The sequence below is a fragment of the Haliotis rubra genome, unplaced genomic scaffold, assembly GCF_003918875.1.
Source record: "Haliotis rubra isolate DU_JTF1 unplaced genomic scaffold, ASM391887v1 Scf828, whole genome shotgun sequence".
NCBI lineage: Eukaryota > Metazoa > Mollusca > Gastropoda > Lepetellida > Haliotidae > Haliotis > Haliotis rubra.
Window position 1 is genome coordinate 108,014 of NW_025767555.1, and position 27,065 is coordinate 135,078.

General features: G+C 42.7%; 1 protein-coding gene across 1 annotated transcript; it reads right to left on the reverse strand.

Moving 5' to 3' along the window:
* Window positions 1–5,411: 5,411 nt before the first annotated feature.
* On the reverse strand, window positions 5,412–26,444 carry LOC124262225. Its single transcript, XM_046696697.1, is given in 12 exon segments — window positions 5,412–5,813; window positions 6,722–6,820; window positions 8,033–8,148; window positions 8,861–8,987; window positions 9,528–9,666; window positions 10,124–10,240; window positions 10,697–10,774; window positions 11,040–12,347; window positions 12,349–13,004; window positions 14,302–14,390; window positions 15,419–15,635; window positions 26,272–26,444. Coding segments are annotated over 12 exon segments (3,054 nt in total). The 5' UTR covers window positions 26,315–26,444; the 3' UTR covers window positions 5,412–5,748.
* Between the last annotated feature and the right edge of the window lie 621 nt (window positions 26,445–27,065).

A 27,065-nucleotide genomic window follows, 5' to 3' on the forward strand; every position in this document is an offset into this window, starting at 1 on the left:
TACTTTAATCTTGTGTTTATGGTTGTATAAACTCAGAATGTTTACATAGAGAACATTACTCCTATAAACATTAAATAAGCGGTCTTTGAATTTACTTTAATCTTGTGTTTATGGTTGTATAAACTCAGAATGTTTACATAGAGAACAGTACTCTTGTAATCTCTAAATCAGCGGTCGGTGGAGTCACTACTATTAATTCATGACAGTTGACTTTAAATTGCCTATATGTTCATGGATGTAAAAACTCGGAACTGACTGACTGACTGAGTTTGGTTTTACGCCGCTTTTAGCACTTTTCCAGCAACATCACGGCGGGGGACACCAGAAATGGGCTTCACACATTGTGCCCATGTGGGGATTCGAACCCGGGTCTTCGGCGTGACGTGCCAACGCTTTAACCATTAGGCTACCCCACCGCCCCAAAAACTCGGAACACGTACATGGATAACATTACTGCATAAACACATACATTTTGAAGTCAAGTCTTAAATATACGCATAGGCCTTATTGAGGCACCACCTGAATCAAGGGGCATTTTAAAATATGTTGGTACAAACAGGTAAAAGCACACTACTTTATGGATAACAGCTTCATGTTTTGGCCCATTGAGGTATACATTTCATAACTGCATCAGTGCTACATGTAAATGTTCATTATTCTTGACGTGTCAAGACGTAGCTGACTGACTGACTAAGTTTGGTTTGACGCCGCTTTTAGCAATATTCCAGCAACATCACGGCGGGGGACACCAGGAATGGGCTTCACACATTGTACCCATGTGGGGATTTGTCAAGACGTAGACTTTCAGACGATACACGGTGGCAAGTTACCGGCATGCATGACGGAGGGATGTCCTGCAACATCGGTGTTGACCTGAACATTGATCATAAGGTTATTAGTCGATTTGTGAGGGAACACGTGGTCATCGGTGGAGTAAACAATCGTCCATGACCTTGAAGACCGATGAAGGCCGAACAGCCGTGATGACCGAATCCTACTTAATCTGGCTAGGCGGAGTCCCAAGACCCATGACGAAGAACTGCGCCGGAGAGTCAGAAGGAGGCTGTCGGCCTGAAGCCAAGTAGGTTGATCAGGCGTGCCTTCCTCACATATAGGCGCAGACAGGAACGTCTGACGTAGTGCAGGCTCCGAGAAAAACGCTAATTTGGGGACATGGCGTTGGGTTCCCTATATTGTCGACGTTATTGACGGCCGTATGGAGATGTAGCACGAGATATATCATCGGGATATGATCCATGCAACTGAACCCTTTGGTGGTGGCTCACTGATTGGTTGCGTTTCGACTACAAATTGGATCTCATTGCAGAATCTAGGACACTCAGTGATCCGTGTTGTGAACAGCAAGTCCTTGATACCAACGCCATGCCACATTTTCATAACCATCCCCTTTTTAGAGGTCCTAGCTAGAGCCGTAATTGTCTATTTGCAGAGCAAACCCATGGCCCGCAGGGAGCCCCGATATGAGTGTTCACGTGATCCGTGTGAAAATGGTTTAAACTCGATTGCATCGCTCGCATCGCATTCGTTCTTTCATCTAACGTATTTCCCCACAAGTCGCTCCAGCCTTCAACATAGCTCTCCATCCTTCCCTCACATCTATATATTTCCCCATCAACAGATCGTTTTACCACATTACCTATTAATTGGATTGGCCCTATCTTCTCCGCATCGATGCCACGGAGCCCTACTACTTAAAGTGGGACAAGCCTTACTCGGATAACAGTGCATACACAATGTCGGGAGACTACCTGTCCCACTCAAGCGTGTAAACACAGAGGGTAATTCTGTGGCCTTACATCTGTACACACAGCCATTCTGCCTTGACGTGTGTGTGTCAGTATTGTGGAGTAGACCACTTGACAAAACAGGTTTTCCTTGACCCAAAAAACACTCGAGACATATCATGTCACTGCGAAGTCTCTTTGGTGCTTTTATGTGTCGGATGTGACATCGTATCATCGTTGGTTGTTTTGTTAACGCCGCATTCGGCAGTATTCCAGCTGTATGGAGGCGGTCTGTAAAAAATAGAGTCTGGACCAGACAATCTCGTGGTCAACATCATGAACATCGATCTACGAAATTGGGATATGATGACATGTGTCAACCAAGTCAGCGAGCCTGACCAACCGATCCAGTTAGTCGCTTCTTACGACAAGCATCGGTTGGGTTAATTACTGAAGACCAATTCTAACCCGGATCTTCACCGGTATCGTATCATCTAGCAGCTAAAGTTAACGACATCGACAGCGACAGCAACAGCAGCTGTATAAACTCTACCAATTTCAGGATGTCAGTTTCGCAAACCAAGGCTCCACGAGAGCTCCGGGTTAGACTGTCCAAGAGGACGGAAGTGATAAGTTAGTGACTGAGTTTAGTTTTACGCCGCTTGTAGCAATATTCCAGCACTATCACCGCGAGGGACACCAGAATAGGCTTCACACATTGTACCTATATGTTCGGAATTGAACCCGCAACAATCCAACCAACGGAATCGAACCGGGGTGTTCGGCGTGACAAACGAACGCTTTAACCACTAGTTTACCCCACCGCACCCGATGAATGGTGAGGTTTTGTGGAGTGGTCTGCGTGTCATGCATAGGCGGATAGAGAAGGGGAGTGTAGAGCTGCGCACCCCTCCTTTTGTCCTGAAAGTTTATTGAATAACCCAGGACAACGGGTGAGAATGAAGTGTGCACCCCTCCTTTTCTCAAGAGTGTGCACCCCTCCTTTTTCCAAAAGCTGTATCCGCCCCTGTCATCAAACACAGTGTGGGTTGCTTGTGTTATTATCAACCACTAGAATGGCTGATCAAGTCCTAAGGTCGCTGTCAGAAAGCTGGAAGATTGCTGACTCGAAGACAGTGAAGAGATGGATAAATATAAGAACACGTGTGCGTGTGTTAAAAATATGTATTTGCTGTTAAACAACACTTTTATACAAATGATGTGTTTATTTACAATAACATATGAAAACTAAACAAAACCCACTAAACATAGTCCTCAATACTGAAGATAAACGGATATATGATTAATATTCGTGGGGGAAGTTTAGCTGACACATATAAAATATTGAGCACTTTAGAAAAACAATGTTAACTTTAAACATGATCAATAGTTGGTTAATGACCTGCTCAAATATACACGTATGAAGAAGACAATTTGCTGACCCAGCAGATTACGACATGATACATAAAACCGACTTAATCTCACAAACCATAGAGTTCATTAATGACTTAAGCACGTATGAAATATATCAAATGAACACAGTCGTTGCTGAAATTAGAAATATGTGCATAGAAAATTCATACATAAGTTAACATATTAATACATGTTTTATGAAGCATGAGATTACTGTGGATTTATTTCTGATGATTGTTAGTGGCAGGAAATGAGGCGCTCATAAAGTGTCAAGCATAGCCCAAGGCCGCGCGTAAGTTAGAGTGACGTCCCTTTGCTGTTTATTAGTCCAAGCTCCGTTACAGCGCTTGCACCTGTTATCCTTCGGATAGTACCGAGATCCGCTGTGAGAAGCTTCTTTGAGTGGTATTTCAGAAGTTGTAAGAAGCTTGATTACATCTGTTAATTCAAACAACATGATTGGACACACCTAGCAGTTTCTATAATTCTAGCTGTACCTATAAAACTGCGCTACGAGGGCGAGTCGAGATCACTGCGACCTGACTTGTGTCTTTCTACTTGCCAAGAACAGAAGGGACACCTGTCGGACAACATCGCCATTTGTGACAGCCCAGACCAATAGTGCCTGTTATTGTGTAGTGGAGGTCTTCATTTGATTCGGTGTACTGACAGTATTGCATTTTCCGATTGTAACTTTGAACACGTGTATTTCAATATCATGCGTGTCTATTTATACTGACTTAGTTCGGTTCAAACCGATTTCGGGGTTCACCTTATTACTTACGGGACATAACACGTGTTTAATGCTGCATGACATACTACACCAAGCTTTTGGTACCACATTACGGCCGTGTCCGAACTACCGCCTCCAGTATCCAGTGTATTCAAAATAACACAACCCCACCTTGACACGTACCATAAAATAACGGAGATGTGTGGAGGAGTGAGACAAATATACAAACCTTCGCTACAAGCCTAGCAACCTTGGTCGCTACAAACAGTTTCTGTTCTCACGTTTAGTTTTAACTGCATCTGCATGATAACGTAGAGATTAGTGACGATAATGAGTGGTGCTCTATGTATTTCAATTGTTAGAAGCACTATTCAGATACTGCTTGATTAGTTGAACCACTACTCCAATAGTTTCCCGAAAATGTCTATATTTTCTTCACATGCCTAAGCATGTACGTGTGCATGTGTGAGTTTGCGTGTGTGTGTGTGTGTATGTGAGTGTGTTCTCACCAACTCAAATATTTGAACACCATGGATATATTGAGGTACGCCCTTGAGGACCGCATACGTACAGAACACCACATTAAACAGTAGCAGGACTCCATAACTCAGTACAACACTATATACATTTTACTGTGAATCTGAGGAGCTTTTATATAAAAACCCCAACAAAACAGACCTAAAAATATACATTATATGTATTGAAAAGCCCTAACCTAGTTGTGATAATGACTTTTGGAAAAAAGAATACACAAACATCTTTTTCTGCAAGCTTCTATTATAGGGGTGTAAAACGGTTATCATTATTTCAAAAAAATATAATATCGTGTTTACGCCGATGAAGCAGGAAAAATAACTCCATACATCACAAAAAATGCGCAAGAATCACACAAAAAATCGAGAGAATCACAAAACAAGCGGCTGGCAAACCTATACCGCGCTGACAACATGGACATAGACACATAGCCATGGATTCAATATCACAACCACTGTCTCACTTAACATCATTCAACATGGGGATGTGTGAACCTGAAGATGTCGACGGACTTAAGTCAGCTGGGTTTAACGCCGCTTTGAACAGCATTCCAGTTATTTCACGGCGGTCAGCTTCGTGTGGGAGGGAGGCCCGGAGTAAATGCTTGTCTCAGACCTCTTTGATGAAGCCCACGGGCTCGGGTATGGCGCTGAGGACCTAGGCTTGGATTCGAATCCACCCAATATGTTGTAATTGATACAATAACACATGATGTAATCATACTCTCGGGTCACGAACATTAACACGTATGTGCCCATGTACAAAGAAACCCTAGCGCTAAGGTGATCGTAACTCCCATACCTTAAGACAGTCAGGCGTAGCGCTAAGGTGATCGTAACTCCCATACCTTAAGACAGACAGGCGTAGCGCTAAGGTGATCGTAACTCCCATACCTTAAGACAGTCAGGCGTAGCGCTAAGGTGATCGTAACTCCCATACCTTAAGACACACAGGCGTAGCGCTAAGGTGATCGTAACTCCCATACCTTAAGACAGACAGGCGTAGCGCTAAGGTGATCGTAACTCCCATACCTTAAGACAGACAGGCGTAGCGCTAAGGTTGCTTTGTACAACGGAACCCTGGATTATAACAAAATATAAAAGGGGCAGTTGATTTTAAAGATTACTCATCTTTTTGCGTAGTTTGTGCGACTAAAAGAACAATATTTCACCCAGTTGTCACGACTCTATTTGAAGACAGACACCTGGCCTATCCTAATCACATTTTGACATAAACTCATTTCAGATCCTTTTAAAATTTTACTCATAAATCATTGTTATTTTTAGTTAATTAAACTGTAGTGAACATATGGGCATGCTACAATCATAAGATAATCTTCTTGCATAATAATAACAGGCTGACCAACACAATGGATACACCGAGCTTATCTGAAAAGAAAGAGAAAATACCATTATGCATAATAATTATTATCAATTGTTACGCTACAAAATGGGATGTCTTTTACTACTACAATTTTCCAGCATTCCAAAAACATAGATCAACTATAAATGTAGTTTTTTCGTATAATCCTACAACGGACACACTTTTACAAACATATATTTATCTTTGGAAATTTCACAAATAATTCAAATATTGCAATATTTAGCCTTAAAATATCTTTTGTTAACTCCCCAGAAAATAACATTCTAGTTGTGACATGGATTTCAACAAGTGAAACATATCAATTATAGATCGAAGAATGAATTTGAACATGCATTATGTTCTTCTTTTGTAGGACCGCCTCCGTGGTGTAGTGGTAAGAGCGTCCGCCCGGAGAGCGGAAGGTCGCGGGTTCGATCCCCGACCGCGTCATACCAAAAGACGTTAAAATATGGTACTTGTTGGTCTCTGCCTGGCGTTCGGCATTAATGGGTACAACAAGGACTGGTCGGCTCGGAGTCAGTATAATGTGTCTGAGTGGAGTATTCATGCTTCACTGCGGCGTGGTATCTCAGTGGGCTAGCACTATAAAACCAGCTTACGTCTGGGCTAGTACAAGCAGCCGCACATACACATACACACGCATGCACGTCGTCATATGAGCGAAATATTCTCAAGCACGACGTTAAACCCAATTTCACCTCACCTCACCTCACCTCTTCTTTTGTAAATGTGTGCGTGTTGATACAATATTTTGAATAACGTTTACTCACTATTTCTAACAGTTTGTGGAAATGTCTCTAGGCAGATTATTTTAGTGCAAATAGATTCTGAACAAAGAGTTTGCATCGTGTTGGTACTTCGTATCGCATCACATGTGTTCTTGTTGGGTTTTGTATGTTTCTCGCTGACTCACCTGCTGAGCACGTCACGGGACTGAACGCCCCCAGTTTCCCATTACCTCCTTGCGAAACCATTTGGTTGAAACGGGCTCGCAATCCGCTTGCGTTATTACCTGTGTAGATGAACATAATAAGGCATTGGGTTTCAACCAACCATAAAATACTCTGACATAAAAGGAGAACTCCAGTGATGTTTGAATAAAATATAAGCGACATAAATGCAGACCCTGGTGGAAGTTATATTTTTAAAATATCCTCGTTATAATACGAAGTGGTCCAGCGGGTTTTCACGAATTCCACGTGGGCAGTGAGGATGGGGATGTGTTTCAGTCACACATGAGTTACACAAGCATTTTACGTTTTGACGTATCGGTGACGTTGTCTCGTTGCTCTTTACACAGCTGACACTCAAAATGTTAAAAGAGGTGAATATTCCTCCCCTTAAAAGTTACTTCAGTGGGTTTCGTAAACCTGGAGTCGTTGTATTTGTTGCCAATTTTTGTGTTGTTTGTTTGATTCAAGTCTTTGAATGGCATTTGTTTGTTTGTTTTAACGAATCTATTCAGCAGTATTCCAGCTATATGGCGGCGGTCTGTAAATAATAGGGTCTGGACCAGACAACCCTGTGGTCAACATCATGAGCACCGATCTACGCAACTGAGACACGATGACATGCATCGGCTAAGTCGCTTCTCTCTTGACCACTTTCTTTAAATGGGGGCCGGTGGGGTAGCCTGGTGGTTAAAGCGTTCTTTCGTCACGCTGAAAACCCGGGTTCGATTCCCCACATGGGTACTATGTGTGAACCTCATTTCTGGTGTCCTCCGCCGAGATATTGCTGGAATATTGCTAAATGCGGCGTAAAACTAAACTCACTCACTCTTTAAATGGTTTCGTGACGGTTAGGTATCCTAGTTACAGCACTAGTCGAATTGAAGACCCGGTTCGGTTTTTCACATGGTTACAAATTGGGTTACAAAGTGTCCCCCCTCTGGATGACATTCCTGGAATACCGCTAAAATCGCCGAAAAACAATACCCACTCAAATATTCTTCGGGTGTTTATAACAGCATATGTCGGAACTTGAGTGAGAGTTTGGTTTTACGCCGCTATTCCACCAATATCACGGCGGGGGATGCCAGGAATGGGCTTCACACATTGTAACCATGTGGGGTATCGAAGTCGGGTCTTCAGCGTTATGAGCGAACGCCGTAAGGCTTAACCACTAAGCTACCCCACCGCCCCCTGTCGGAGCTTGAGCATCAAGCTATTTACATGAAGTTTATGCCTAGCCCATACAACGGATAGATCAGAAGTCAACCTACCAATGAAGTGGACAAGCACCGATATGCATCCGTCGCCTTTGCTGTCGTCTCCAGACACCACGACGTTCCATTCATTGGTGTCCAAAGCCCTGGCGTACGTGCGCGCGATCTCAAGGCTGGGGAAAGGGGAGAAAAATCAGTTATGATACATGAATGCAGAAAACATTATCAATAAACCTTTAAGACCACATTAGCAGGCCGACATATGAAAACCAGTAGAGAGCAGTCACATGATGGGATATCAAGAAACTTTCGTTAGAAATCGCCACATACATTCTAAACAAGAGACAATCCCATTAAAGTGTGCATCGAAATACATGTAAAATAATCCGACACATTTTTATAGAGACACTTACAATGTGTTTGTAGAGGCTGTTGCTGTCTGCGTTATTTACTGAATTTTTGTTCTATTGAAAATGGATGACCTCAGAAGATCTGCTTTCTCACCTCTTGAACATAAGTAGCCTGGGAAAGTTGTCTACAACCCACAGGTTGGGGATTTCAATGTAGACCATTTTAATATAAGACTAGGTAAGTGGATATTTTTCTTAGAGGGATACAGAGTCTCAAAACTGTGGACCAGATTAATTGTAACGGAATACAGATTAACTAAGACTCGGTTGATAATACACTCGCGATGAATTCTTAATATATAATGTAGGGGAGGGACCGAATGTATTGTTCATATAATTTGTAAAGACATTTTCGAATAAATTGTCATGAAGAAAACATGTCGGTTCAAAGTTGTATCATCTCCTATGAACTAAACAGATATCTTCAAGCAGAGGTGGAAAAACATCGCCCGACCGAACTACAGAAGAGACTCACGTTGACATGGAGGCGGATTTCTCGATGAAGAGAGAGGACTGCATCGCCGACATTGGCAGGATGTTAGTACACGCGATGCGGTCCGTACTTCCATCGGGGCCGTACAAGACAAAGGATCGTCCTATAACTGTAATACAAAACATGAATAGATTAGTTGTCTGTCTGTTTGTTTGTTTAACGCCACATTCAGCAATATTCCAGCTATATGACGGCGGTCTGCAAATAATCTAGTCTGGACCAGATAATCCAGTTTTACGCAGCTTTTAGCAATATTCCAGCAATATCACGGCGGGGGACACCAGAAATGGGCTTCACACAGTGGGGAATCGAACCCGGGTCTTCAGAGTGACGAGCGAACGCTTTAACCACGAGGCTACCCCACCGCCCCTGCTAGTCCATTGAAACAGCATTTAATGAACGACCTCTCTGAATATCACGTCAGAAAGCTATCAGTCGAATCTGAGCCAGACAACGTTTAGTGCGGTCGGCGGAGGACAACACGCACAAGCCAGTGACCGAGACTGACCATTCTCTCCAATAGGTAACCACCATATAGCTGGAATATTGTTGAGTGCGGCGTAAAACTCAACTCACTCACTCCAATAGGTAAAACAGCTGGGGACATAATCCGACCAGCTCATTTCGAGTGTTCGTGTTAATGGCATACCTGAATATTTTCCAAAGATCGACAGGTTGATATCGGTGTAGAGGTTCTTGCCACCAACACTGCATGTCCCAAGTCTGCCTGACATGTCACCGACTGAACACCGTAGTGGGTTTGAAATGGAACACTCCGAATATCGCGTCTGAAAGTTGTGAAGTGAAATATGATATTGAAAACAACAGAAACGCGAACAACTGATCAATTAACAGTTGTAGACTGAACAACAAAATCATTGTACATTTTCGTACCTGTTATCAACATGGCAACAGAGATTGCTTAGCAACGACACATATGAATGAAGACTTTTCAACAGGAACGGCCTTTTTAAAAAACCAAAGGAGTGTAACTTTGCATAATGAAATCACGCCCCTCGACAACTGGACACCCGTGTCCCTCAATGGGCGAGTGGGTGAGTTTTAGTAATTTCCAGCAATATCACGGCAGGGGACACCAGAAATGGGCTTCACACTTTGTACCCATGTTGGGAATCGAACCGGGTTTTCGGCGTGACGAGCGAACGCTTTTACTACTAGCTACGCCACCGCCCTCTAATTTGGAGGCAGAAGTGTGGACGAAAGAAATAATGACACAATACGTACTTGGGTGTTGACGAGAAAAGGGTTGAACTTCGCGCCTGCGCTGTCACATCGTTTGCTGCTTGACTTCCGGTCGCCCCAAGCTGATCGACTACCGACGGCCATCATATGTCCTGTTGTCTACAAGAAACATAAAACTATGTAGTTGAGGATGCGAGTGCGCGCGTGTGTGTGTGTGTGTGTGTGTGTGTGAGAGTGAGAGAGAGAGAGAGAGAGAGAGAGAGAGAGAGAGAGAGAGAGAGAGAGAGAGAGAGAGAGAGAGAGAGAGAGAGAGAGAGATTGTCTGGTCCAGACTCGATTATTTACAGACCGCCGCCATATAGAGAGAGAGAGGGGGAGGAAAGAGTGAGTGAGTTTGTAAATAATGGAATTTGGACCAGACAATCCAGTGATCAACAACATGACGATCGATCTACGCAGCTGGGATACGATGACATGTGTCAACCAAGTCAGCCTCTTACGATGGGTTGCTGAGGATCAATTCTAATCCGGATCTTTACTGTTGGGATGGAAATTAAGAGGGATAATTGAAGAAAGATGTTCAGGCATGGCCACGAAGCTGAGGGTAATACTCACACTCCTGCCGTCGGGGTCGACGAGATTGGCAAAGACGGTGGTGTCGCTCATGCTTCCATCGGCGTACACGTACTGGGTCTGAAACAGAAACAGTTGACATGCAATCAAGTCATCCCAACAGCATCCCAACATGGTATCCCAACATTACCTATACAATTTCACACTCACAGGAAGAAGAGAATGGAATTTGAATGCCTACTATTCAAATGATCGTGTGATAAATAATGGCGAGAATATAACAACGACGTTTAATAGTTCGCAGTGTGATGATGATGATGATGATGATAATGATAATAAATAATTATGATGATGAAAATGATGATTTTTTGTCGGTTCTACTTACAAAAGTGACACTTCCGCTGATACCCGAGTGACTGGCATTGAACATAGCTTTCGCCATATGTTTCATACCGCCAGTCATCGACACATCCTCCGTGATATTGCCGCAAGTCCAGCGAGCACCTGCAACCATCTTGTGTATGACGACAGACCTCCCAACGACGCTGTACTGACCAAACAAATTGATCATGTTGTCACGCTTTTCGATGTCCTCCGACGATTCGTTATTCAGCAGGCCATACTTGCCGCTCAGATCACCGACCTCAAATTGGTCGTAGGTTCCATTTGTAGGGGACGGACTATTGGCTATGATAACCTTAAAAGGATTATAGTGTCCAGCCACGCTTGCGCCCGAACAGGGACTCTTGCTATCGGACGGCACTGGAAGCTCGTGGATGTGGTAGCCACCAGCTTGCCGACCAAGATTCTCGATGTCGATCGAAACCAAAGTATCATCACTGGTGTCACCGTGATTTTGAGTAAAGTTGATAAACCCAGTGACATTCTGAACCCACTTGTCAACGGTAGCGTATCGTGTTCTTAGATGAATCATGTCAGCACAGGCTAGAGGAGCATCTCCATTGTCCTTGGAAAGGATCAACATTGATTTTGCAACGACACTAGCAGCACCACTAAGGGGTACATTCCTAGACGTAAAGAAGAACTTGGATGGGGCACCATTTTGTAATCTGATTTTCAGGGCACCTGTTAACTTTGTCATAGCTCCAACTGGACAGCGTAAGGGGTTGGACATCTTACACTGAGATGAGTAATCTCCTGACATGTTTGCCCTGAACGGGTTGACGATTGGGCCGACGGAGGCGCACCGACCCGGTGTTTTCATCGCGTCATCGCCGACCTTATTCTCATGCACACTCCAGCGGTGGCCCTGGCTAGGATTGGCGGTTCCATCTGCATAGTTAAGTTGGCCAAAGATCCATGTGTCCGACATGGGGTCCCCCACTGCCTGGCTGAAAATGACCTTACCGATAATGGGATACTTAAAAGTAGCAGCAGCGAAAGATCTGGGGCGTAAGTCGTTGATATTGGCACATATCCACCTCGGCGCACCTGCGACACTTTTATGAACGACAGCCGACCTTCCAATGATGCTGTACGGCCCGAACATTGGCATGTTATAGTCTTTCATCGTTTGATAGTATGAATCCCTATCAGCAAGGTTTCCAAACTTTCCGCTGATGTCCCCGACCTCGAAACGATCTGTAGTCGAACCAGTGGTCGGGAAGGGCATGCCGAAAGGGTTCCAATGTCCACCTACTGCATCTTGAGAACACAGTTGCTGGCTGGCTGTGTTGTTGGTAAGGAACAGGATACAAATGGACGTGGTACCCTCCTGCTTTCCTGGCCAGTCTCGACAGAGCGACAGAAATTTCTGTAAGTTCGAAAGGTGATGCTTGTTTGAAATGAACACTTCCTACAACGCCGGCTTTGTTGAAAACAGCCGAAGCTTGTTTCTCTGTGACCGCCATGATCTTCCCACAAGATACAATCATATTCGCATTGTCAAGGAGGACAAGTGTGTTGCCCGTAATGTTGGCGTCTCCTGACAGATTCAGATACATATCGTGGACAAACTTCCGGGCTGATCCTGCTGTGGCGCCAACCATCACCCTGCCAAGCCTTCCGGTCAGGTCACCGACAGCGCATGCGCCTGGGTTATTAGTCGAACATGCTCCTGCGGATTTTGAAGAAGGGTCAAAGAGTGCAGTTAGGCTTTTGCAATTTGGTACCGTCCCTGAGTATATTTTCCACGCATAGTCTGTGGTTGTTGAAGCTGGTTGAAAGAGGTCGACCCGAAGTTCTGTCCTCATCCCTTCAGCCTGGCGGAACCAGATCTCCCCGTTTATTGAGCCCTGGAACTGGACGGAGGCTGTTCTGTACTGGGCGGACGGCATCACCAGGGTCCCACAGGCCTTGTCGCTGCCGTTGGCTAGGAGAAGGGACCGACCTGGTAATAATGAGAAAAAATGTAGGAACATCGACGATGATCAAGAGTATTAGATCTCCATTCCATTTTTATACATGCCCTGGACCTCATCACCACTGATTCGTATCGGAAGTGACGTCACAGTCCCATATCTAGTATTTATCATGGAAATGAGCGATATCGTGGAATCATGTACGATGGAAACACGTTTATTGCGAGTTTTGGTGAGATTTCATGCTTTGTTCCGTACATCGCTATCTTGGGAATGGTGTGGGTAATGACGGGTATGTTGATAAACCATAACTGTGATGTTGACTGAGCATTAGGGGTACAACAACGGGAATACTGAAAGGGTATACGAGTATACTGACAGCATAACGTGTGGAAAATACACAGGGGAAAAATACATATCGGGGTATATTTCAGGGCAAATAATATCAATATATCATATTTTGTCTCAAGTAGTTCGAAATAGCATGGACGCAGCATCACCCCAAACGGAGATCCCGATATACTGTGTCCATTCAGTTTAACCCAAACTAAATAGCGCATCTGCAATGGGCGAACTGGCGGAGGAATATTGCAGTGGTGAGTTGGTAGTGCGTAGTAATATCAGCTAGAAACTGAGTTAGTGAGTATGGTCTTACACCGCTTTTAGCAATATTCCAGCAATATCACGGCGGGGACACCAGAAATGGGCTTCACATTGCACCCATATGGGAATCGAACCTGGGTCTTCGGGGTAGGGAGCAAACGTTTTAACCACAAGGTTCCCCCACAGTTCCAGCCGCAAACTGTACATCCCACCTCACTAAATTGATGCTTTAGTTACGATATCTTCAACCAGTGTTCTATGAGCTGGGATTAACGTCATATGTTGAACAGTATTTTAGTTGCATGATGACGTGCCTGCTTTATCTGGGAGTGAAAGCCGGAGTTCTGGTGGTCCTACATGTTTACCCACGATGACGATACTTTGCCTAACTGGCCATCCATAACACACCTTACTGTTGTATTAAATCCAGTCCGGTGAAGATCGGGTAAGAATAGGTCTTCAGTAACCCATGCTTGTCGTAAGAGGCGACTAACGGGATCAGGGGGTCAGACTCGCTGACTGGGTTGACACATGTCATCGGTTCCCGATGCTCATGCTGTTGATCACGGGATTGTCTAGTCCAGACTCGATTATTTACAGACCGCCGTCATATAGCTGGAATATTCCTGAGTGCGGCTTAAAACTTAACTCACTCACACAATAAATCTAGTCCAGATATTGAAGTAGTTGTACAGAAAGTACCCTAATGGACCATGTACTCACCCATTAGGTCGGACAAATCGGAAACGACGCTGGATTGTATCGTTAATGTCTCTTGGCCCGTAGAAATGGTGGATCCAATATTAGGGAGACTGTGAACAAAAATAGGATATAGCTGTCTTAGTATCCAAGGAAATTGAAATCAGTACATCTATTCCTAAACCATTCCTTTCCGTGTAAGGACCAGCCACTTGTTATTTAGGGGATCGACCAGAGAAACTTTGCTAGTCTTCGGTAAGTAAATAAAGCATTCACACAAACATATTTAATACCTGTACCTTCAAACAGAATATGATAGGTGGATTCCGAATGCAAACAAATTTAAAAAATACAACCCTGTTACGCTGGATGTCAAGAACACGTGTGTTTTAAATGGAGTTTGTTTTTTCTAAGATCGTAACTAGATTTAAAGAAATGCAGCCCAAACTAACATCTGTTCGACTCAAGGACAGGTTTTGAATTAGAGTGGGAGATCAAGGTTAGCTCTGGGTTTACCAGACGCGTCCATCTGTGGAGGTTACATCAGGTCTTCACGCGTAAGGTCAAGGTCGGATTTCAGTATTTCCCGTTAACATTATGATGTGTGACCTTGTTGCCGGTGCTAACCCCCATTGGAGCGGAAGGGTAGTCGAGCGTTTGCTTTTCACGCCAAAAGCCCTGGTTCTCCATATAGGTACCATATGTACACCTTTGTGGTGTACGTCGCCGTCATATTGTTGGAATGGTGCTAACAGCGACGCAGTACAATACCCATCCACAAGTGTCACTGATGGTAGGTTCGAATCCAAGATTCACCCTGATTATGACCCGAGGCGAGTACCATTCATCAAAGGGTTTCCTTGCTGTGGGCTTCCCACCCACATTGGAGTGAGACAGTGAGTCAGTATGGTTTTACGCCGCTTTTAGCAATATTCCAGCAGTATCACGGCGGGGGACACGAGAAATGGGCTTCACACATTGTATCTATGTGGGGAATCGAACCCGGGTCTTCAGCGTCACGCGGGATCACTTTAACCACTAGGCTACCCCACCACACCTGAGACACAGTGACATATACGCTATTCCGGAGTTAAACCAGACACAATCACTCTCTCATTCCGGGGAAGTGTTGATATCTTACCTGGTTCCAATGACCATGTCCCCACACTTATATTTCACCGTGAAGTCTACCCAGGACTGTCTCAGCTCCCATTGAAGGCTACCTGTAACGCCGGTCAGGTTGAAGGTCACGGACGTAGCTTGATTCACAGCAGATTGCTTGAAGGTCACATGGCCGTTGATGTTCATCAAATGTATAGATGACGTCAATGTTACTTCACAATGACAGCATAACAGTGCTGGAAAATAAAGAAGAAAGTAATGTTTCAAATGAGATTGCTGAGGATGTCATCAGGAAACTATTATTTATCTGTAAACTAAGAGAGAGAGAGAGAGAGACCCTTCACCAAAATGTTGAGAGAGAGAGAGAGAGAGAGAGAGAGAGAGAGAGAGAGAGAGAGAGAGAGAGAGAGAGAGAGAGAGAGAGAGAGAGAGAGAGAGAGACGCTGGATGGGTAGTCTAGTTAAAGCTAGTACTTGTCAAGCCAATATGAATGCCACTTTCTAGTGTCCCCTTGCAGTGATATTGCTGGAATAAAAAATTATTGCCTCAAATTATTGCCTTGGTGGCATTGTCGCGTTAGATGTGAGTTTCGATTTACCATTTGGCGTTAAAGATATAAACGCTCGCCATTCTTGAACGCGATAGTCTTGAGGGGTTGTCAGTTGTTATAGCGCGTTTCTGGTATCTCCCGTCGTGGTACTTTGGGATAGAGTTAACACACACTTCATGGCTCGGGCCAATACAGCGTGCATTCGGGAAAAGCACAGCGTCGTACATATAGCAGAGCAATTGGACTGTGACGAGGGGATTTGCGGCGAACAGGTCGCCTTCCGTGGATATCACTATTAACAAGCAATGCAAATCGTGTCGCTGAATAATTAGCTTACTCAAAAGCTTGTGGTGCGGCAGTTGGTTTAACGGTGGATTGTAAGGATATTTCGTTCATATATCGAACTATAGTATGACCAGAAATTTATTGAGAATTTTAGGAATATGTTTAATTGTATTTCTAGTATAAACAACCTTTACCAGCTATCAAGTGCTTGGTTTCATTCAAGAGAGACAACTCCGTTAATCCTTTTTCATAAGTTTGTGAAGAGTTATGCCCCTTGATTTAGAGAAGAGGAAGTTGATTTGTTTACTTCAGCCAGCAGCACGACATTTTCAGTGATCCTCAGTATGGATGATTTAGAGAGGAGGAGACTGGATATGAGATATTCGACGAACTGAGGACATGGGTGGGCAGAAAAGTTTACTTCCATATGCTCACGTGTTCTATGGAAATGATTTTTGGATTTTCCAGCAGGACAACGACCCAAAACATCGTTCGAAAAGCATTCACAGGCCTGGTTTCGGACCCAAAATATGACATTATTAGATTGGCCAAGCTATAGCCTGACCTAAATCAATAGAAAATGTTTGGGGACTTATGTAGGAAAGTGTCAATAAGAACAATCTGACAAATATTGCTGAAAAACTTCTTTGATCAGTAGTATGCCCCGCCGCATTGAAGCCTGCATTGCTGCCCATGGTGACTTGACAAAATACTAACTGTTCACCTGTCTTTGAATCTGGAGTTATGTTCTGCTTATATTCACATTTAATACGTGAGTAATGAGTGAAATGGTTTTTTTCAATCTTTAAATTCTCAATAATTTCTGGTTGTACTGTATATTTTCGAAGTGACCTGTCCTTGTTTTATCGGACAATCTCGTGCTTGACAGTTAAAAGGATACATTCGTGGTGTTTCTGCATTCCTGTCGATGATGTACACCTGCATACCTGTCCGGGCATATCAGCTATTGGTTTCACGTTGAAAGGAATGTGCTGTGTCATGTTACTGTCAAGGTGCCAGCACGCACTATAAACCACGACTCTGTACATATTATGGATGGTTATTATGGTAGTATAGGCTGCTTATGCGCTAATCCAGCGACACACTGCATTGACTTGCTATCAGTCAACCAATGAATGGCTAAGAGGAGTAACCCGTACACGCTATGAATATGAAATGGATCAGAACATGTATAGGGAAACTCCCTAAATATTCATACAGAGAGGTTTGGTTCAGTTGTAGGTCAAATGACTACACTGTTCAGCTATAAGCGCATTTCACTTGTATACATGTTTTAAGGAAATATTCATGTTCCAAGAAGGGACCAAGCCCATGAGAAAAGGGTGGGGAACACATTTAAAGACTGAATGATATAACAAGAATTGATTTCTTAAGTGTCTAGTACCGAGGTGCTCACTTGCGCTGTGTTAACGTTAAAGTCCATGCACATATATACACATATATACACATATATACACACATTTCTGACAGTCTACTGAAATGCTGAGGGGAGGATGTGAGTAAAAATTAGACTTAAAAACGTCTTTAGATTCAGTGTTTATAGTTCAGATAGCAGAGATTTCCATATTGGGGACTGCAAACTGTGAAGGCACGGTCAGACATCGCTGGTAAAGTAGAGCCCCACTGGAGCACAGAAGTTCTCGTCCGGGGTATACAAACAGTAACAGCATAGTAAAAGATTAATTAAATGAAAGGTCAAATTGAGAGGTTTTCCCAATGCATTTATTTATTGTTTGAATATCAGCAGGATATTATCCAAGCTTATTATCTTAGGAGATGTAGATAAACAATATCGCAGGCATGATACAAATCTTGCCGATCACGGACTTTCCCGCAATTAGAGCTCAGCTAGGACCGTTGATCGTGGCCCAAGTCAACCCTTCTAGAAGATAAATAATTCCGGTTATGACAATGGTTGTTAACATGTGTTTGCTAACATATGGTTGTTAACATATGGTTGTTAACATGTGTTTGTTAACATATGGTTGTTAACATGTGGTTGTTAACATATGTTTGCTAACATGTGTTTGCTAACATATGGTTGTTAACATATGGTTGTTAACATGTGTTTGCTAACATATGGTTGTTAACATGTGTTTGCTAACATGTGGTTGTTAACATGTGTTTGCTAACATATGGTTGCTAACATATGGTTGTTAACATGTGTTTGCTAATATATGGTTGCTAACATATGGTTGTTAACATGTGGTTGTTAACATATGGTTGTTAACATATGGCACTCTGTTGACTAAACAAACCCCCGCCAACAATAACTAAGGACTGACACAATTATAGATATCCTATTCTTTTCATGAATATAGGACTGTGTAAATATGCTTGGGGGCTGATCCTAATCATTAGTGTAATGATCGGCTTAAATATAAATTCATGTATGTCGATCACCTGTTATGTACCTAAACAAATTTTACAAAGTATCGATCTAGTAATATCTTATAGGCACGACCCTTGAAAGTATTTCGGCAGAAAGGGTAACAAAACCGTTTATAGATTATTAAATATACTAAATTTAAAGGTGGGACGAACAGTTATAAATTTGCCGTTAATTTGATTCTGTGGGGTAGAACGTTCAAGTGACAGATTCTGTTAATATAATTACAGGTAGAAACCCGTGAAGATCCGAGTTAGAACTGGTCTTCAGTAACCCATGCTTGTCGTAAGAGGCGACTAACGGGATCAGGTGGTCAGGCTCTCGAACTTGGTTGACATGTGTCATCCCAATTGCGTAGATCGATGCTCATGCCCGTCACTGGATTGTCTGGTCCAGACTCGATTATTTACAGACCACCGCCATATTGCTGGAATATTGCTGAGTGTGGCGTAAAACAACAAACAAAAAATACAGGTAGAGCGCAATAACAGGGAGTGTTGGTACCGGGAACTTGTACCTTTTTCCTCGTATTGTCAACCTACACATGCCCACAAGCAAGGGGGTGTAACATTAGGCTAAACCACATCCGTGTATATTAACGAGAAACTCTTTTCCTTGTTTATAAAACTGTTCCGTGTAGAGTGATACCGAACTGTGGTTTGATGTGAAAGATGATTTCTTGAATGAAGAGTTACAAGTGCACAGCTAGCAGGACGGGAAGCAGTACGACCCATTTCTCCAGGCAGTACGACCCTTCGAGCATTCGTCGCCACTCGCCACTTTTCGTAACTTGCAAAGGAGATCGTTATTCGGCTTGTTACGGAATAACACGAATGGTCACGAATGTATCTGGGATATATGGGATGGAGAGAGAGTGGGATGGAGAGACGATAGAAGACGATCGCATGTGTTGTGACACGTGAACTGCGATGACAAGTGCAATCACAACACAATGCTCATAGCGGTACATTATCCCTGTATAAGATGTATGTCGTGATGATCACGTGTGGCTGTGATCAGCGGGAAAATGCACGTGGCACATCCAGCATGTTTCCTGAGTAATAAGACGGGCGGGTCTGATGCATTTATATAGGTCACCATGACTGGCAGTGACGAATCAATTACTTAGTCTTTCCCGGCACGTCAAGACTTTGTCACGTTTCCCATCGTTGATCAGCATGATCTATCGCGAAATGCTTCTTCTGTATGCACGTGAGAACGAGTGGATGTTATACACCTCGTGTATTTTATGTAATGAGGGTAGCGGGAGAATTTTCTGAAAATATCCGTTTCTTCACCGATTTCATTCAAATTTGAAATATAAGTTACTCATAACATATAAAAACAATATACGGTTGCATAAATCTAAATTTTTATTTTTTTAAAATTATTGTCCAAACAGTGATTCGATTATCTGTGTGACATGTCAAGCCTCGGCTGTGTACTCCCGAAGGAGCTGAGAATGCACGAAACATGGAGTGCACGCTAATCCACAGACCGTGGTAGTAAGTTGGCGCTCTCAGCTCTTTGGTATGTGTACTTGGCACATTATCTATATGCACAAATCGAACATAACAGTCTCTACTTGAGTACTTTGGAAGAACACTACATCCTCAACATAGACATAATTGCCATGTTGAGCAAGTTTAAGCATTCAGGCAACTGGTCATCAGCGGATCCTGGTCAGACAAATGGATGCAACTGTGAGCTGACTGTTGCAACGCCGTATATGTCAAACGCGATGAGTGATGTTTAGTTTAATGCCGCTTTTAGCAATTTTCCAGCAATATCACGGCGGGTGACACCAGAAATGGGCTTCACACATTGTACCCATGTGGGGAATTGAACCCTGGTCTTTGGCGTGACGAGCGATCGCTTTAACCACTAGGCTACCCCTGTCAAACGCGAACCGAATATACATGGGTAATACGAGGCAAAACACAACACGAACAAACACAATAATATTTACTTCTTTGTGATGTCCTTACACAGCGCAGCCACTGCACCCATAGAGCATGACTCGCCGTCTGATCGACGTGGGTGCACCGACATGACACATGACGGTCATGCTTGTGTTGTTACTGGGCAGATCAAGATGAGGAAATGAACCACAACTCACTGAAGCAATTTCTCTGCAATACCGAGTCAGAGAATACCAAGAAAAGGCTTCATTGACATACCAGGTTAGGATTCGAACCTGGGTCGTCATCGTGACCAGCAAACGCGTTTACTACTGAACTACACCGCTGTCCCCTAATGATTATGAGTATATATGCACATAATAGCATGCAAATTAGCAGCTGGGATGCATAACGTTTACAAAGATACCATGTCATCACCCTTTTTACCCCTGAAGTACAGTGGAAGCTGTATAATCCGACACTCACTGGGACCGGGAAAGAATGTCGGATTATACAGCGTGTCGGATTATTCAATGTCTCCTTGCTTGAATACCTTTCAAACAGTACCATACATTGCAACTGGCTTGCATCATGAAATTAATGCTTAATATAGCTATTTTCTTGGTAAATAAAGGGGGCAAAAAATTAAAATTCTGTAGTCTGTGCCACAGTCCCCGAACCACACTATTTCCCCTTCCACCAAGCCCTTTCTGCAATGGGAAAGATCTTAATGAAGCAAGTCTAGCTTTCCTCAGGTTCAGGATCTCTTATCTCACCAGGGCTTCTTTCCAATTAAACGGAATTATATGTATCCATCACAGTTATATGTTTTCAGGTTCGAGTCCCCACATGGGCACAATGTGTGAAGCCCATTTCTGGTGTCCCCCGCCGTGATGTTGCTGGAATATTGCTAAAAGCGGCGTAAAACCAAACTCAGTCAGTTAGTATATGTTTTCAGAGACTAACGGTTAGTCTATCCCCAAAGCGATGTATAAGGACATGCGACATTTCATTCAAAAGGGGAAACCGTATCAAGAGTTGCAACAGTATGCAATTGTGTATGGTTATAAATAAACCGTAAAAAACGTAGAAGACACCCTTACTATACATACAAAAGATAAGCAGAGAATCAGTCTCTGTATAGGGGTCACGGGTCAAGGCCACGGACTTCATTCCGTGACAGTTGAGATTAACTGTAAATGCACTGGCACGTCAGAACATAGGGGTAGTCATTAAAAATTAAACCGTGTCCTCGAGCGATGAATTACATAATGTTTCTTAACGAAGTAAAACTACTGCACTTCGTCACCGCTCAACGAGCGGCGCCCGGGATATCTGTATTATTTATTTTGTTATATGGGTAGTTAAGATTCACTCGGGACAAGGATGCATACACAGCGCACCTGTTGAAAAACATGTTCAAGGCTGCACTTTAGAAATGTTACTAGACCAGACAATACAGTGATCAATTGTGAGCCACAATCCCGCGTCTATTTAGTATTTAAAAAATCCGACCGCTGACTAGGTGAGAGTTAGGTCTTACGCCGCTTTTAGCAATATTCCAGCTGAAAGGGGATCGAACCCCGGGTCTTCGGCGTGACGAGCGAACGTTTTAACCACTAGGCTACCCACCGTCCCAGGCTACCCTTCACGCCAAGAGATGTCATATCGATCTAATATCTTATTTTAATGTCATCAACCAGGCAATTAATAATTACCCTATAGTCCGTCTGGCTCAAAAGCGGACCGATGAATTGCAATCTAACTCGAAAACTAATAAACATAAAATACTCAACGGAACGCTGATCATAATTAAAACATCATACCCACTCTGTGAGGTTTTTGCAGAATTTTTGTCCTAAAAATAAAAAAGTTGTTTAACAATCTATCATCAAAATATTGACACAGTTCACTATTTGTTACGACGGAGGAGTGCAGAGAAAGGGACAGCCAGGTGTTCGAGAACGGATGGAGACGGCACAGCACAGGTTAATGAATAAATAACTTTGTCTGTGAACGTGCTTCTCGAACACCTGGCTGTCCCTTTCTCTGCACTCCTCCCTCGTAACAAACAGTGAACTGTGTCAATATTTTGATGATAGATTGTTAAACAACTTTTTTATTTTTAGGACAAAAATTCTGCAAAAACCTCACAGAGTGGGTATGATGTTTTGATTATGATCAGCGTTTCATTGAGTATGTTATGTTTATTAGTTTTCGAGTTAGATTGCAATTCATCGGTCCGCTTTTGAGCCAGACGTACAGTAGTTAAGCATATACTGTCTTCTTTTCACATTTTGCTATTACAATGTCTTGACCTAGACTGACGCCAGACCGTGCTACATGACCTCAGATCACTGGATTATCGTCCAGATTCGATCATTTAAGGGCCGCCCTCAAAATTTGTTCTTTACTGACAACAATACTATCATTTACACACCGATAACGTCAGGGCGATATTTGATAGCTGTGTTAAACAGGGTTACACGAGCATTGTGTTGTACTTGTCTGTGTGTTGACTGGCAATGCCTGTGGCTACACTATTGGAGTAGCGCTGGTGTCAGGAACGCTTTACTTTGCTTTACCCCGTCCAGGCAACCATGGTTCAATGAACTCAACAATGACTAACAGTCCTCACAACTGTCATGCATTAGCAATCAATCTTCTTAAGTGCCGGAACTGCAAATGGACGACTTTGCCGGACAAGGAAATTATTCACTTGAAAATTGGATAATACCAAATAGTTACAAACACGATCAAAACGTTACAAGGTTGAAACAGTCGGCGAAACGCTGCATGTCCAAACCACACCTGATGTCCTTATCAAAAGGGGTGTTTTCTGGTGTATAGAACGCACCCAATATGATGCGCAACCCTACTCGTCCTCCAGGATTGTCATTATTTGGAGAATTTTGAGTATTATACCCACTCACAAAATTTCGACTCGTATCAGATACAGTTATGAGATGAAAGTTGGATGAAACACCGTTCTGATGCATCACCACCGATTACATATTTCTTGTTTGTATAATTGTTAGCTAACATAAAACATACAACTTTATGTGACAGGCACTTGCAAAGTGGAATTTTTTAAAATTAATAAAACACTGAACTAGCGTTCATTTTTTTCTTTCTCGTTGTTCTACATTTAGTAGGGCCATACAGTGGCATTGTGTCTTACAGCTGACCGCGAAGGTACCAGGCTGGTTTTACTTGACTGGCCATGTGTGGAAATACTGCTTGCCATGCTGCACATTCAACGAAAACACAACTAAAGGGGAACACTCCAAACAATAAGTGTGTATAACATTCAACGCATACACCACATATAGGGGAACACTCCCACAATAAATGTGTGTATAACATTCAACGCATACATCACATATAGGGGAACACTCCAACAATAAGTGTGTGTATAACATTCAACACATACACCACACCACATATAGGGGAACACTCCCACAATAAATGTGTGTATAACATTCAACACATACACCACATATAGGGGAACACTCCAACAATAAATGCGTGTGTAACATTCAACACATACACCACATATAGGGGAACACTCCCACAATAAATGTGTGTATAACATTCAACACATACACCACACCACATATAGGGGAACACTCCCACAATAAGTGTGTATAACATTCAACACATACACCACATATAGGGGAACACTCCAACAATAAATGCGTGTGTAACATTCAACACATACACCACATATAGGGGAACACTCCAACAATAAGAGTGTGTATAACATTCAACGCATACATCACATATAGGGGAACACTCCCACAATAAATGTGTGTATAACATTCAACACATACACCACATATAGGGGAACACTCCCAAAATAAATGTGTGTATAACATTCAACACATACACCACATATAGGGGAACACCCCAACAATAAGTGTGTATAACATTCAACACATACACCACATATAGGGGAACACCCCAACAATAAGTGTGTATAACATTCAACACATACACCACATATAGGGGAACACTCCCACAATAAATGTGTGTATAACATTCAACACATACACCACATATAGGGGAACACCCCAACAATAAATGTGTATAACATTAGTCCAAGCGACCCCAGTTAACACACCTGTACTACACTTAATCCAGATTTAAGAAACCTATCAGGCAGGTGCCTATATAAACTTATACGCAATGCTAGATATGGAACAGCTTAAATGGATTAGGTTTTACCCTACGCGTAAACTTGAAAAATAGTTGGCGTTGGAGGACAAAAGCTTATTTACACGACCTTATATAACGTGCTGTAATGTTTACAGGCTTGTGCGTAGCGTGTTGAATTGACAGTCCCGCATATATGCGAGGTGAAGGAAACAGGTCATTGAATCGCGTTAAGCGTCATTGTATTTTACAGCTACATGCATCAGCGTGTAGCTTAAAGGTCACATGCAACCAAAAAATCAAACATAAATAAAACACAATTATCACTTCTTCATGACATATAATATGCATTGCTGATTATGAAACAACAAATAAACAAAATTATAAGCGTATAATCGCAAATCAAAAGTGCAATATTTTGTACTTGGGTTTACCTCCCTCGAAACGAAGCAGCCGGGATGCGGTTTCTTAACACTGGATTAAGTGTAGTACAGATGGGTTAAATGGGGTCGCGGCGACTAATGTTATACACATAGACGAGTCAGTTAACGTAGATGAAGCAGTTCACATAGACGAGGCAGTTAACATAGACGAGACAGTTAATATAGGTAAGACATTTAACATAGACGAGTCAGTTAACGTAGATGAAGCAGTTCACATAGACGAGGCAGTTAACATAGACGAGACAGTTAATATAGGTAAGACATTTAACATAGACGAGGCAGTTAACGTAGATGAAGCAGTTCACATAGACGAGGAAGTTAACGTAGATGAAGCAGTTCACATAGACGAGGCAGTTAACATAGACGAGACAGTTAACGTAGATGAAACAGTTCACATAGACGAGGCAGTTAACGTAGATGAAGCAGTTCACATAGACTAGGCAGTTAACATAGACGAGACAGTTAATATAGGTAAGACATTTAACATAGACGAGGCAGTTAACGTAGATGAAGCAGTTCACATAGACGAGGCAGTTAACGTAGATGAAGCAGTTCACATAGACGAGGCAGTTAACATAGACGAGACAGTTAACGTAGATGAAGCAGTTCACATAGACGAGGCAGTTAACGTAGATGAAGCAGTTCACATAGACTAGGCAGTTAACATAGACGAGGCAGTTAACATAGGTAAGACATTTAACATATATGAAGCAGTTAACATAGATGAAGCAGTTAACATATATGAAGCAGTTCACATAGATGGAGCAATTAACGTGGTTGTGTCTTGCAGTTAGATTCCTTCTTTTTGTCCCAACTGGCTAGCCATGGGAAGAATATTAACAAGCATCATATATAAAGTTTGGTATGACACAGCCGGGAATCGAACCATCGACCACTGCCCGGGCAGACACTCAGTCCCCTGAGCCACAGTTCCAGACAAACGTGTACATGTAATATATCAGCTTGTATGTAATAGTCATCGAACCTATAAGGGAATCTAGTATGTACGCTACCTGCCCTTGTCTATAAATATAACGTTTCATAACATACCATTTCTGTATTAATTGCAAGATAATAATTTTAATCTCAATAAATATATAATTGAATATGAGAGAAAAAATTACTCACCATTCAGAAATATCAAGCATGCGAAAGGAGCAAAGATATCCATGTTGATATTACTCCCCGTTTGGAAATCCACTTCGCGAAACCAAACTGAATTGTCGTCTGCCACAAGCCCTGTACTCGGGCCAACTCGAGTTCTTCCGCTGCGACTGAGGACTGGGAACAGCCCAGAAATACCTTGGATGACACCGTCTTACGCATGCGCAGTAGTTTACGCCACCATTCCCGTTATAACGCGCTGGCTGGCATTCATTCATCAACAACCATCAAAACGTCTTGTGGGAAGATGCATACAATCTAACTTTATGTTTCTTTGATATTTGTAAGCAAATGCTCTGACAGAATGAAATGTACATGTCACGGTAGATGTGGAGTGGCAGTGGTTTGGTACAATTAAAAGTGATGTCACAAACTTTTCTTCTTCTTTTGTAACCTCTAATCAGAGACCATCTATTATATGGTCTCTGCTCTAATTCATCCGACACGCGCCATTTGTTCTGAAAGCGCGTCGCTGTAATCCGCTTCTGAATGACGGATTCATTAAATATACATCATTGTTTCTGTACGACTGACATAAATTAGACGGATTACACTTTTCTCAAAACACGTGTCAGGTGTCAGCGGACAGACGACATTAAATAAAACAATAGAATTCCCGTCACTTCAAAATTCTGTGAACCTTATATTTGACAGCATTCCTCTGTCAACAATAATTGGCGGGATTAATTGTTTAGGTTATTTTTAGAAGTATATTTTTTCTTAGATTTAGATGGAATGGGTTCAAGCTGACCTGACGA